This window comes from Hyaena hyaena, unplaced genomic scaffold, assembly GCF_003009895.1.
Source record: "Hyaena hyaena isolate Hyena2069 unplaced genomic scaffold, ASM300989v1 scaffold_823, whole genome shotgun sequence".
NCBI classification, from domain to species: Eukaryota; Metazoa; Chordata; class Mammalia; order Carnivora; family Hyaenidae; genus Hyaena; species Hyaena hyaena.
In genome coordinates, this window is record NW_024081456.1 from 780,335 (window position 1) to 793,940 (window position 13,606).

The 13,606-nt window shown below is 62.1% G+C and overlaps 2 protein-coding genes across 2 annotated transcripts in view; one reads left to right on the forward strand and one right to left on the reverse strand.

Moving 5' to 3' along the window:
- Positions 1 to 431: 431 nt before the first annotated feature.
- Positions 432 to 4,705, reverse strand: LCN9 (lipocalin 9). Its single transcript, XM_039219661.1, has 7 exons — positions 4,610 to 4,705; positions 3,911 to 4,047; positions 3,727 to 3,800; positions 3,352 to 3,462; positions 2,952 to 3,053; positions 779 to 967; positions 432 to 487 (listed from the first exon to the last, which is right to left on the reverse strand). Exons 1-7 carry the CDS (start codon positions 4,703 to 4,705, stop codon positions 432 to 434), a joined length of 765 nt encoding a protein of 254 aa, XP_039075592.1.
- A 4,565-nt stretch (positions 4,706 to 9,270) lies between these two features.
- The window catches only part of GLT6D1 (glycosyltransferase 6 domain containing 1), a 9,032-nt gene continuing 4,696 nt past the window's right edge, over positions 9,271 to 13,606 (forward strand). Inside the window, 2 exon segments of the mRNA XM_039219621.1 lie at positions 9,271 to 9,344; positions 12,074 to 12,118. Of these exon segments, the coding sequence (XP_039075552.1) occupies positions 9,271 to 9,344; positions 12,074 to 12,118 (119 nt within the window).

The window sequence follows — 13,606 nt, forward strand, 5'->3', positions numbered from 1 at the left end:
CCCCCCCCAGGCCCCCCATCCCCCCAGGTCCCAGGCCCCCCCAGGTCTCCCACCCCCCCCTCAGGTGCCGCTCACTCGCTGAGGGTGGACCTCGGCTGCCCCAGGCCCTGTGGTGATGACTGTCTCTTGCTCGTCCCTTCATGTCCCACCGGTGCTGCTTTGCCCTGACCCGAGACCGTAGCCCAGCTGCCCTACCCTCCGCACCTGTCACCGTGTCCCCACGGGGGTCGCTGGGGTGGGGGGGCTGCAGGGGTGTGCTGACGGCTCAGCCGGCCGGGGGTCCAGGCTCCCCTGCCCCCTCTTCCGGGGCGGGGGTGCTCCGAGGCAGCCCTGGGGTCTCTTAGAGCACTATTGTCTTGAACAAGTGTCTGTTGCCACGTTCTGAGGGTCCCTCCTGGGAGGCCCCCGCTCTGATCCCCAAATGCCGACCCTCAGTACGAGCGGGCTGCCTCCTCCTCTTCCTGGCCCCGCAGGCCGGACTGAGGTCCTGGGCAGGAGCCAAGAGGCCAGGCCGGCCGAGGGAGTGCTGGGTGCGCCTGGCACCGTCGGAAGGGGCACGTGGCTCTCCATCAGCCGCCTGGGGCACTGAGCCTGGTTCTAAGGCAGCTGACTCAGCTGTGGGGAGCAGACAGTGCTCCCCCAGGCGCCCCGGAGGGTGGGCCGTGAGGCGGGCCCCCCAAAGGTGCCCCGAGGACCCCGGCCAGGGCCGCCCAGCCTGTAGCTCCGTCCGGAGATTTCTGGAGCGGCGGGCTGCGGGGAGGTCTGGGGCTGTGCTCACCTGTACAGGCCTGGGGTGCCGAGGGGCCAGGAGGACCCCCTCCTCGCCCTGCGCCGCCCACCCTGGGGCCGCGCAGCAGCGGCTCAGCGTCCGCAGAACACGCGCGGGGAGTTTGGTCTCTGAGGGGCGGTGGGGGCTGGGGGGAGCCGGGCGGGCACCGAGGGGGCACGGAGGGTGGGGGGGCCTGGGCTGGGCCCCAGGGCAGGGACAATGCAGAAGGAGCCTGGTAGCGTTTTCTGGGCTGACTTGGAGAGAAGGACAGACGCTTTCTCTTTTCCACCTTTTATTTGGAGTCAACCGTAGACTGTCAGCTGTGAGATCAGATTCAAGGGGCCCCTGGTGCCCGGCCCCGTCCTCCCCACGCCACCATCCTGCGCTCTGCGCCTCCTGCACCCCTCCCCACATGTGCTCACGCGCACGGAGGGGAGAGTGTGGGCTGTGCGCTCAGTTCTGTGCTTTTCCCTGGCCCATGCGGGGGCCCACATGCCCCACCACAGTCCAGATTCGGGGGGGCCCTCCTGTCGCCCCTTTCAGCCACACCCACTGCCGTCTCGCCCCCTCCCCACCCCTCACCCCTGGAGGTCACAGAGCCGTTTTCCGTTCCTGTAGTTTTGACATTTTGAGACTATTCTACAAACAGAATCTGGAAGGGATTCCTTCTGGGGTTGCCAGCCTCCTCCCGACCCCACGGCCTCGAGGCCACCCAGCTTGCTCCTGTGCCCACGGAGCCGTGTCCCATGCACGTGGGTTTGTTCAGCTGTTCATCTGCTGGGGGCGGCCGCCGGGCGGATTCCAGGCGGGAGCCGGTGCACAGGGCTGCCACGGACATCTGTGTCCAGGTCGTGCGTGCGAATTTCCCAAGCTCTCAGGTGAATGCCCACTGGGCCACTGCTCGTAGTCCACGGAATAACCACGGATTAGTGGGGACTTTGCGTATCCACCAAGCATGGGGTGTGTGTCCCAGCGGGACAACTAATGAGCTCTGAAGGATGACTATCAGCGCCTGTCCCTCTCCGCTGGGGAACCTTCCACCCGACACCCCTACCCGAGGCGCCTCAGGGCCCTCGCTCCCCAGATGAGGCGCCTCGGGGGGACCAGCCCTGGGAAGGGTGGGGTGACCTGCACTGGGACGTGGCCGGCCCTGGAGAAAGGACGGCCCAGAGGAGGAAACTGTGGGCTGAGTGGGGTCCCCCAAGTATGTCCGTGTTCCAATCCCAGTGTCCAGAACTTGTGAGTGTGACCTTATTTGGGAAAAGGGTCTTTGTGGACGTGATTAAGGTAAGGATCTTGCAAGGAGGCCATCCCGGGTTATCCAGTGGTTCTAAATGCAATGACAAATGACCTTCTCAGAGACAGAAGAGGAGAGACACAGACACAGAGGAGAAGCCCTGCAAACGTGGAGGCACGGGGCGCCCGGGGGGCTCAGTCGGCTGCACGTCCGACTCAGGATTTTGGCTCAGGTGATGATCCCAGGGTCGTGAGATCCAGCCCCGTGTCAGGCTCTGCATCGACAGCGCGGAGCCTGCTTGGGACTCTCTCTCTCCTTCTCTCTCTAATCCTCCCCTGCTCTCTTTCGCTCTCTCTCTCTCTCAAAACAAATAAATAAACTAAAAAAACGAACATGGAGGCAGAGGCTGGAGAGAGGCCGGGACCCCCCGAGGCTGGAAGAGGCAGGAAGGACCCTCCCATCGGAGCCTCCCTGGGAGCGTGGCCCCACCTGGATCTGGGGCTTCTGGCCTCCACGCTGGGAGGAATGAGCTCTGTGGCTCTAAGCCCCCAGTCTGTGGTCATCTGTTACAGCGGCCTCAGGACACTGACACGGCGTGGGCTTCGCCCCAGAAGGCTTCCCGCCCCTTGGCAGGGAGACCCCACAGACAGGGTGAGGGGTGGGTCTGGGGAAGAGGCCTCCCCTCCTGCACCCAGCCCCCTCCCACGGCGCCCAGTGCCGCCCCGGCCCCGCCCGCCCTGAGACCAAGCTCACGCACTGCCAGGCCGGAGGGGCTCCTCTACTTTCTGTATTTGAAGCAGGTGTCTGAGAAGACAGAGCCGGGCTCTCAGACAAGGCCTCTCGGGACCCCCAGCCCCCAGCCCTGCGGCCCCGGGATGCTCCGGAACACTCCTGCCGCACATCTCCCAGCCCAGGGCCGCTGGCGCAGAAGGCAGGGAGGCTCACCTTGGTGGCTGAGGCTGACGATGTTCTGCGGACCCAGCCCGTGCTTTCTGCAGATGCTTTCGAATCTGTCCAGGAAGCTGGGACCCAGGTCCAGCACCCGGCCTGAGGACAGAGCGGCAGGGGCGGGAGTCCCTCACTGCTCACTTGGGACCGTCCCAGGCGGACTCAGGCAGTGCTGAGGCCGAAGACAGGTGCCCGGAGCAGAGACGGGCCGTGCGAGGTGGGGGCGCAGACACGGCTCGGAGGCCCGGACCTCGGCGCCCCGCCCCCATGATGTGACCTGACCCTGCGTGCTCTGGCAGTGGGAAGCTCGGTGTGCGGCCAGACCCCCCCCAGGGCAGGGCCTGTCTGCCGAGGAGTGGTCCCCACGGGGCAGACGGGAGGGCTCAGGAGGCGGTACCATAGAGCGCCAGCACGGTGGTCTCTGTCCCGTTCCGGATGTTCCGGAGATAGAAGGTGATGTACAGTCTGTAGTCCGTCTCCAAGAGCAGCACAGTATTGTCCCCCTCATCTGTGTGGACATGGGGCTCAGAGCGGCCCTGCCCCCCACCGGCACCCGGCACCCACACGTTATGGGCCGGGTGCCGAGTGGCCGTGGGTGTGGGCAGTGGGCCAGTGGCCCGTGGGTGGTGGCGTGGTGCCCCTCCAGCGGAGGTCTCTGGGCATAATGGGGGCCCCTCCCCCAAGCTCCAGGCTGGAGCACCTGCCCCCCTGGGGTCCCGGGCAGGGGCCGAGGCATTTGCCACCAGACAGGGCAGAACCCACCTCCACTTACAGTGGATGGTGTACTCCCCGTCCTTCTCTGCCCTCTCGCAGACCACGGCCACGTGCTCGCACTCCCCGTGCAACCTGCACACCGGCTGGGCGTGAGCGGGGCGGCCTCCCTCAGCCCCCACCCGGCCCGGGGTGCAGCCTGCCCTCCCCACGCTCCGGGCGCGGCCGGTCGGGTGAGCACGCACATGAAGTGGAAGCGGAGCCTCAGACCCCCGTCTTGCAAGCTCTCGATATTCTGTATGAAGAGCCGCAGGTCCCCGTTTTCCTCGATCCGCTTCATGTCATCCGAGGCCATGGAGACCGAATACCAGGTCCCTGAAACCTGCAGAAAACACCCCACCGATGGATGAGGAGCCCGTGTGGTACGGCCGGGGCTTCTTGGTGCCTCCTTCCTTCGGCCCTTGGCTGCATGGCTCCCAACTAGGACCCCCTGCCCTCCTGGGGACACCCCCATCTTCCCAGAGACCCCCCTACCCTCCCGGGGACCCCCCCAGCCTCCCAGAGACACCCCCTGCCCTCCCAGGGACCCCCGCATCCTCCCAGAGACATCCCCAGCCTCCCAGAGACCCCCCTACCCTCCCGGGGACCCCCCCAGCCTCCCAGAGACCCCCCTGCCCTCCTGGGGACACCCCTGCCCTCCCGGGGACACCCCCATCTTCCCAGAGACATCCCCAGCCTCCCAGAGACCCCCCCTACCCTCCCGGGGACACTCCGTGGCCCCCGGGACCCACCCTGGCCGTCAGCGGGGGGAGGAGGGGCAGGCCCCGAGGAGCAGCACCCTGGTCACAGGTCAGAGACCCTGGATGAAGGGACCTGGATGAAGGGAGGACAGCCGCCCTGCAGCCCTGCCCCGGGGGGGGCCCAACCCCGGGCCGCAGACCCACCTTGGCCATGTCGTAGTTCTTCTGCACGACGGCTTGGGGGTTGAGCTCCTGGGCAGAGACGAGGCTCAGCCCCAGGGTCAGCAGGAACAGAGCCATGGTCTGCGGTGGGGGCCTTGCCCGCGGCCCGCTGCCTTTGTACCCTTTTCCGCCCTGTGGTTTCCGCCCCTCCGCCCCCGGCACGGCCTGTCCTCCCCACCCGCCCTCCGCGTGCTGGCAGCACAGCCAAAGGCCCCGACCGCTGCCACCCGCCCCCTCGGCTCCCGATGTCCCAGAGCCTGCGACGGGAGCACCTGGACGGGGTGTCCAGCCAGGAAAGGAGCCGCAAAGGACATCGGGTCAGGCAGGGGGAGGGAGAGGCGGGCAGCCTGGGCCTGGGCCCCCGCCGGCTGCAGAGGCCCCGGGTGACGCTGGGGCCTCACGGGGCTCTCCGTGCCCCAGGAGCGGACAGCCCCAGGTCCCCATCCCCGCCCGGCCCACGTGTCTGGATTGGAGAGCCTTGCAGCGCCCGCGAGCCCGGCGTGCAGGCCGCTGTGTGGGCGTCCTGGCTGTGACCACGTGACCATGAACTCTCAGCGAAGGTCCGTGGGGCCCAGCAAGTGCTGAATCCCAGGAGAGGGGCCCAGACGAGAGAGACGTGTTGAGGTTTGGGGCCTAGAGAACATAGACGTGGATTCAGCCAGATGTGGGCCCGACCTGTGCCCTGCCCCCTCCTGGCCAGGGCCCAGGGCAGTGGCGGGAGGTCCCGCGTCTCCCCGTGCTGCGGGCGGGCCCGAGGCGGGCTGGTGGCCGGGGACGGGGACTGAGCAGGACACTGGACACCCAGTCCTGTGTGAAACCCCAGACAGCAGCTCATGCGCTGGTTGAATACCTTTTTTAATTGAGTGCCTGCTATGTCCCAGGGTTTCTCCTTCCGCAGGGGGAGGCAGATACGAGGCAAAGGGTAGGTGGTGGTGACCGGGGCCGGCCGGCCCCACTCCCCTCCCCTCCAGACTGCCGCTGGCCCCTCCCGGGGAAGGACCCCTCCCTGGCCGGCCCTGTCTCCGCGCCTCTGTCCTGCTCAGGTGTGTGGCTTCTGGAACGTGGCACCTGAAGTATCGGTCAGCGTCCCGCCCCCTTTCTGTTCCAGTCTTCGTTATGGGGCTCTGGCCCCGAGGGGGCCCCTCCCTGTCTGATTCACTCCCGTGGCAAAACCTGTCCCTCTGACGGTTCTTTCTGTCACAAACAAAGGCCAGGCTGGGACAGGACGCGGCGGGAGGGAGGGGCAGGTGCTCTTGGGTCATGAGGGCTTCTCCCTGTGACACGTGTCATCGCACCCGTAACCCCCTTGAAGCGGGGGGGGGACCCTGGCTGGTGGAATGTGCTGGATTCTTCTCCAGGAGAGGAGCCTCCCCTCCCCCAGACCCGCCCCCTGCAGCCTCGGCCTGTCCCCACTGCCCTTGTCCCCTGCCTCCTGGGCCACCCCCTCATCTGGACACTGCCATCGACATCGTGCTGGACGGTCACAGGCGCAGATGGGCTCACACACGTGCATGCACACACCATCACACACGTGCACAACCACGTGCAGAAACGTCCATGCACACCATGTACACACGTGTGCACACCCACATAGACATACATCCACGCACATGCCAACACACGTGTGCATACCCACATGCACACACACCAGCACCCATACACGAGCCACGTACACACGTGTGCTCAACCATGTACATGCAGCCATGCACGTGCCAACACAGTGTGCAGTCCCACATATACAAGTACACACATGAGCACACCCACATACACACCAACACACAAGTGCAACCCCCACACACACACACTGACACACATGTGCACACCTACACACAGACACACACCCTGCACACGCCAAGACACATGCACACACTCACAACACTAACACATGTGTGCACAGCCACACACACACACTAACACACGTGCTCACACCAATGTGTAGAACACACCCTGCACACGCCAACACATGCGCACACTTGCACACACACGCACTGCATCCTCAAATACACCTCAGTCTCCCACTTTTCTTCACACTCAGATTTCTCTAAACACAAAACTCAATGCCTGCTTGAATGGAAGAATTGGGAGAAAATATAAAAGAAGTCAAAGCTGGCCTTGACTCTCAGGTAAAGATGGCGTCCCGGGGGCCGGTGGAGAGAGAGGGGAGACCGCGTTCCAGGGCAGCCCTGGCAGGCGTGAGAGGCAGGCCCACCCAGCTCACTGTCCCCAGGCGGGCGGCGGGCGGCGGGTCATGGGGGCCGCTGCCCTGCGTCCGCTCTCCTGGGGGATGGGCAGCCCCCTCCCCTGAGAACCCCAGGCCCGCAGCACGGAGGTGCCTTCAGCACCGAGCACACGAGCAGCCGGGGCGCCGCGGGAACTCGGGCCCGCGGGGAGGAGCTGCCGCGGGAGCACGGAGCCAGGAGACTGCGAGCGGGGGCGCTGGGGACCCGCACCAGGACCCGCACTTGGGGCCCCTCCGCCATGTGGGCGCACATCTCTGTGGTGTGGAGCCACTCAGTTGGTGACAACTGTCACGCCGCCGTGGGGAGCAGAGCCACCCCGCGTACGGTTACTTTCTCAGTAACAACAACGCCTTTGTTGTCAAAGGGGAGGAATAAAGACAGACGCGTGTTACGACCACACATCAGGACGCGGGAGGGGGCACGCGTGGCCGTGGTTTCGCTGTGCGCTGGTGCGCCTGCCAGACACGTGTCACCTCCGTGATGGGAAAGGGGAACGCGGCAGAGGCTTGCTGGGAAGCACGGCGACGTGCTCCCTGGACTGGGCGGGCGTCACCTGCGGGAGGAAGAAAGAGAAGCGGGTGCAGCATCTCTGCCGTTTGAGACACCGCACTGTGGGCAAGGATCCGTCACTAGAAAGTGAAGAGGGAAAATGGAGGAAGTGAAAGGCAAAGGAGCGTTTAGAAATACCTTTGCTTTTCTGAGGGGACGAGGTCCCATCGTCTGGCAACCACGAGAAGTCCCCACTGGCAGGACTTCATTGTGACTGTGACTTTCTTTTTTTTTTTTTTTTTAATTTTTTTTTAATGTTTTTTATTTATTTCTAGGAGAGAGAGAGAGAGACAGCGTGAGCAGGGGAGGGTCAGAGAGAGAGGGAGTCACAGACTCTGAAACAGGCTCCAGGCTCCGAGTTGGCAGTCAGCACAGAGCCTGTCGCGGGGCTCGAACCCACGAACCGCGAGATCATGACCTAAGCGAAAGTCGGACGCTCAACCGACTAAGCCACCCAGGGGCCCCTATGTGGNTGACCTAAGCGAAAGTCAGACGCTTAACCGACTAAGCCACCCAGGCGCCCCGTGACTGTGACTTTCTACGTCTGCATCATCAAAGGCTCTGCTGGCGTCACCATCCCCCCCAGCCCGAGAGCAGGGCACAGGGTCCGGGCTGTGATTTCACAAAGACCCGGAGACAGAATGCTTGGAAAACCACCAGCTTGTCCCTTACATCGCCTTGGCCAAGGTAAAGGGACCCTTCGGGGGGATGGGGACACATTTGAGGGATGGTGGTTAACAGTGGCAACTGCTTGGAGAGATGTCACCGGGCACGTGCTGGACAGACCCCCTCCGACCCCACCCACCTGGCATTTCTAATGCCCTTGAATTTGAGAGGTGGCCCGTGGCCCGTCACGGGCGTGCGGCTGTGTCCAGGGCGGTGCTGTTCAGGCAGACCGTCGGACGGAAGAGCTGCATTTGCAACATCCACTTTTCTAGCGGCCACGTTGTAAAAGGTAAAAGAAACGAGCGAGTTAATTTTCACAGCATATTTGGATTTAATTCAGTCGATCCAGTCTATTATCATTTCAACATTTTATCAGTATGAAATTATTAGGGAGATATTTTATTTCTTTTCCTTCATCCTGCATCTGCCTTCGGTGTGTTCTGTGCACTCAGGGGACATTTCAAGTCAGAGCGGCCACGTTTTATGTGCTCAACAGCCACACGTGGCTCGTGGCTACTGAGCCGCTCAGTGCGGATCGAAAGCCTCTTGCCCGTCAACCGAGCGCTCAGAAATGAGGCCTCAGAGACCTCTGCTCTGCTCAGGACGTAACCTGACAGACGTGGGAGCAGAAACCCGACCTGACCGTCCGGTGTGAGCTCGGGGGGCGGGCTGGAGCCCAGGGCTCCACGTTGGAACGCAATGCCTGCACTTCCGGCTCTGGTCTCTGTTTACCAGTATCGACCCTCGGGGGAGCCCATAGTCTTATTTAAACCGCCATGTAGCCTTGGGACAAATGAGCCATCCTACCATCCGTGGAAGGAGAGAGAACAAACGATCTTCCTCGTGGTTCAGGAAGACTCCCCCCCTTGGCCTCACCTCACTTCCCCGGCCGAGCCGTGGGGGAGATTCCGTGCGTCTCTCTTCTGTGACGCAGGTGGCATTCGCTGAGCAATCGAGGAGGGCCGGTGGCCGCCTGCACTCGGTCCCGGGGGGACCCGGCGCCCCAAGGAGCTCCGGCAAGACAGAGCCCCCCACCTCACCCCGGTGCTGCTGGCCGAGCGTTCCGGAAGCAGGGGCTGTGGTCGGCATCCCCATGTCTACAAGTGAGACGCGTAAACTGTGGTTGGACGGTTGGACCCGGAGTTGACTATTTCACACCTGCTTTTCTCCCCTTTCCTCCAGGAGACGATGAACTTGAAGAGAAGGGTGCTGGTGCTGGTCTCCTGTGTGTTTTCCTTCCTGCTGGTGGAGCGTCATCTCAGGTAAGTAGAAGGTGCTGGGGAATCACCGCGGGGTGTGACGGCACAGACGGGGAGGGGCTGGATTTGGGCCGGACGTTGACAACACTCTGGAAAGTGACCCGACGTTCCCTTCTCTCCACGGGACGAGGCACCGTGTGATGGGGAAGGGCTGTTTCTGGGGGAGCAGTGGTGGCCCCGAGCCTTTCCATTCTAGATGTTGGGGGTGGGCAGACAGGCTGGACGCTCGGGTAGAGGCCTGTCTGGAGCATCACGGTTTGCACAGTAAGGGTCGTGACGGAAAAGGGAGGTAAGGCCAGCGACGGCACGCGGCTGCTCCTCTGGCCCAACGGTCCCGGGTCCGTGGTGGCCGGCGCCCGGGCCCCAGTGGCAGGTGCGCGCCGGGGGCCTCTCTCCGACTCTGGCCTCCTCCCAGCCCTCACGACCACTCAGGGGCAGGGCTCTCTCTCTCCCCACCTGCAACTGGAAACGCATCATATTGTGAGAAAGAACATCTTTAAACACGAAGCCCTCACAAAACGCACGTGTGATAAAAGGCTTGTATCTGAAACACGCGAAGATCTCTTCACGGCTCAACGGCAAGGAAACGACGGCGGGCAGACCTGCCCGGACAGCTCCCCAAAGCCGCTCAGCGGGGAGCGGGCGGGCGCCTCATGGTCGCCGGATGCTGCAGATCCAGCGAGGAGCCGCCACCACACGCCTGTGAGGGTGACCTGAATCCGGAACCCCAACAGCACTCACCGGCCAGGATGCGGCGCAGCGGGATTCTTGTCCGCAGCGGGGGCCACGAGGCATGGGGCGGCCACGTTGAAGACTGTTTGGTGGCTTCTTATAGAACTAACCGTAGTCTTTCCGATTACATACCAATCACGCTCCTGAGATGTACCCAAGTGGCCTCAAAGCCCCATCCAGAAACAAAGACACAGGTGTTTTTAGTAGCTTTATTCGCAATTGCTGAGAGTTGAAGGGACCCAAATGCCAGCTGGGCGGGTCAGGCGTGGTGCGTCTGGCCGAGGTAATGTCGTGCGGCACTGAGGGGTGTGAGCCGACGAGCCAGGGGGACACGGCGAGCCTTCCATGCAGGTCACTGAGAGCAGGAAGCCAATCTGAAAAAGGCCGTGCAGTGTACGTTACACTCACAGTGGGGGGGGAGTCCTGTATCTTGTCTGGCAATCCCCCCTCCCACCCCCCACAGAGAACAGGCATCTGTTGGCAAGAAGCTTTGTTGTATTGACCATGCAGGGCGCCGGGGGCTCAGTCGGTGAAGTGTCCGACTCTTGACTTGGGCTCAGGTCACAATCTCATGGTTCGTGGGTTCGAGCCCCACGCTGGGCTCTGTGCTGACGGTGTGGATCCTGCTTGCGCTTCCGTCTCTCTCCCTCTCTCTGCCCCTCCCCCACTCACACAAAAAGACCCTGCAGATTGAGAGCAGAGCCAGCAGGAGCCAGGCGGGTTCTACTGGGGATGGAGCCAGAAGGGAGGGGAAACCAGAGACGGAAAGTTCCAGAGGCAGCCAGAGAGTCAGCTTTCTTGCCCGCCAGCTCGGCAATGTTCTGCACACGGTGCGTCTCCGTCGGGCGAGGGTGTGTGTGTGTGCATGTGCGTGTGTGTGTGCACGCACGTGCATGGTGGGGGTAGGTCCAAGGAGAGGGGTGTCATTCAGGGAACAAAACAGAGATAACGGTCCCACAACGCAAGCTTTGTCGCCCCTGGAGCCCGGGGGGAAGCCGGGGGAACACACGTCCCCGTGATGGCGTGCGGCTGTGTGATCAGCAGGCGCCGATGCAGGTCTGTGGGGTCCGTAAAGTCGCAGCTGGGCCTGTAGGCACGCAGGTGGGCGGCGGCCCGGTCCTGGCAGGGAGGGGTGGCGGCAGGGAGCCAGGCGCCCCAGACCCACCAGGCGGCAGCCCCCCTTCCCTGCGTCCCGCAGTCTCAGCCCCTGACCCGCGTGCCCGGGGCCAGGCCGGCTCCACGGTGCACACGGCCCCTCTCTCCAGGGTGCTGGTGGGGACCCCTGCCCAGCCGACCGCGTCGTCCACTCCACCAACGCTGCGTACGACCCCGGGAGCCCGTGACGCCGACATTCTACAGGAAAGGCCACTCTTCAGTGAGCCGGCCGTTTGTCACTTGGAGGTTGAGTGCAGCTCGGCACCGGCTGTCCGGATTTTGACAGTCTGATCCTGGGGAGTCCAGTAACGAAATTGGGGCTCCCTCTCGAACTTCTTCCCTTACGGACAGCTCGGCCCAGCGCTACGGAAGCAAGCCGCCTAATACGCCCCTTAAAGCGCCACAAAACTCGAGGTGAATCGTATTTAGATGAAAATGAAAGGCGGACGCCGGACTCCTTCTCCGGCCCGCTCACACTAACACGTGGCAAAGCCACTCAGCGGGAACGAGGGCGCTAAACGGCACCACGCGCACAGGCCCTTCTTGCCTCCCCCGCTCTGGCCATCACCTCACCTGCCCCTCTTTCCTGACCCCCTGCCCTTTCCAGACCTGCAGGGCAGCTTCTCTCCACATGGCTCTGCTGACCCCCAGATCCGGTCGGATGGACGGCTCATGCCAGGGCCTGTCCCCGCCGGCAGGTGGCCGCCTCGGCTCCCCCAGGGCAGGGCGGAGGCTGTGGGCCCATAGCCGTGTGGCCGGCTTGGACAGCACCTGCCGCGCCGTGAATATTTGCTGAACAAACAAATGGATGCCTCGTAATAACTTGGCTCTCCCTTCGCTCACAGGCCTCGTGTAGAAGAACTCAGGCTCTCAGACTGGTTTGATCCTGGGTAAGAATGAACACGCCCACCTCCCCACGCGGATAACGGTGCCCGGTTTGGAGCCTACGGCTTGGCCCCCCAGGACCCTCCCCTCCCCTGATCGCCCAGCGGAGCTGCTCTGGGAGGCTGCCCGTGGCTGGGGTTGTAGTTTGCAAGGCTGTGAACACGGACACGCTGTCCTTGGTTTAACCATCTTGGTTTAGTGGATGACAGACTCTTTGAGGGGGGCTTGAAAATGCTGTGACGGCTCCTCTGTGTCCTGGCGCCAGCACTGGGGAGCCCCCCCCATCTGTAATGGCCGGGGAGTATCGGACTTCAGGGCTACGCACCGTCATGCCCTCAACCAGCTCCCTACTGGTTTTAGATTGCCTACAGTTTGGGGCTTTGGCAAGTGACGTTTCAGTGACCGACCTTGTACATCGATCTTTTCCGCTGTCCTGTGAGTTGATCTGTGGGACAGATTCCCAAGATGGAGTCATTAGACCAAAGAAGGCAGGCATGGGCGTCTGGGGGCTCAATCGGCTAAGCGTCCCACACAAATTAAAAAATAAAAGAAGAAGAAGAGGTGACTCTAAGTAAGCAAAGTAAGCTTCCTGGCGTTATAACGCGCCCTGGACAGGGCTCTCTCTGGCTCTGCAACAGGCTTGAGTCAGACCCACCCCCCGTGTGTTTTTCCTATTTCTTGTTACGTCATTGTGTTCCTTTGTTTAATGACTTTTCTAAACTATTTTATAAAGTCTGTATTTTTATTTTAAGAGGAGAGAGAGCACAAGTTGGGGAGAGGGGCAGAGGGAGAAAGAGAGAGATTCTTAAGCAGTCTCCAAGCTCAGCACGGAGCCTGACTCGGCGCTCAGTCTCACGACCCCAGGATTGTGACCTGAGCCTAAATCAAGAGTCAGACCCTTCACCGACTGAGCCACCCAGGAGCCCCTAAGGTCTGTTTTCCTTGTTCTTTATGGTCTCACTGAAATCTCTGATCAGTTAGAAAGAATCAGATTTACAGAGTTGCCACATTCTTGAAATGATCCGTCTCTCAACCCAAAATTACCAAACATGAAGCAAGGAGACGGTATGGCCCGTACGCTGGAGGGATTGTGCCTGGAGAAGACCGGGCGTGGGTCTCACTAGCCAGAAACGCCCTTTCTTTAACTGAGGCACAGCTGGCATATAATATTATATTCATCTCGGGTGTACAACAGACTGATTCAACATGGATACTCTTTTATAAAATATTTTTTTTTTAATGTTCATTTAGTTTTGAGAGAGAGAGAAACAGAGTGTCAGAGGGGCAGAAAGAGAGGAGACACAGAATCTGAAGCAGCTCCAGGCTCCGAGCTGTCAGCACAGAGCCCGACGCGGGGCTCGAACCCATGAACCGCGAGATCATGACCTGAGCCGAAGTCGGACGCTTAACCAACTGAGCCCCCCAGGTGCCTCTCAACATTGATACTCTTTACAGAGTGCTCACCACCCTGCGCGTGGCTTGTTGACTGTTCC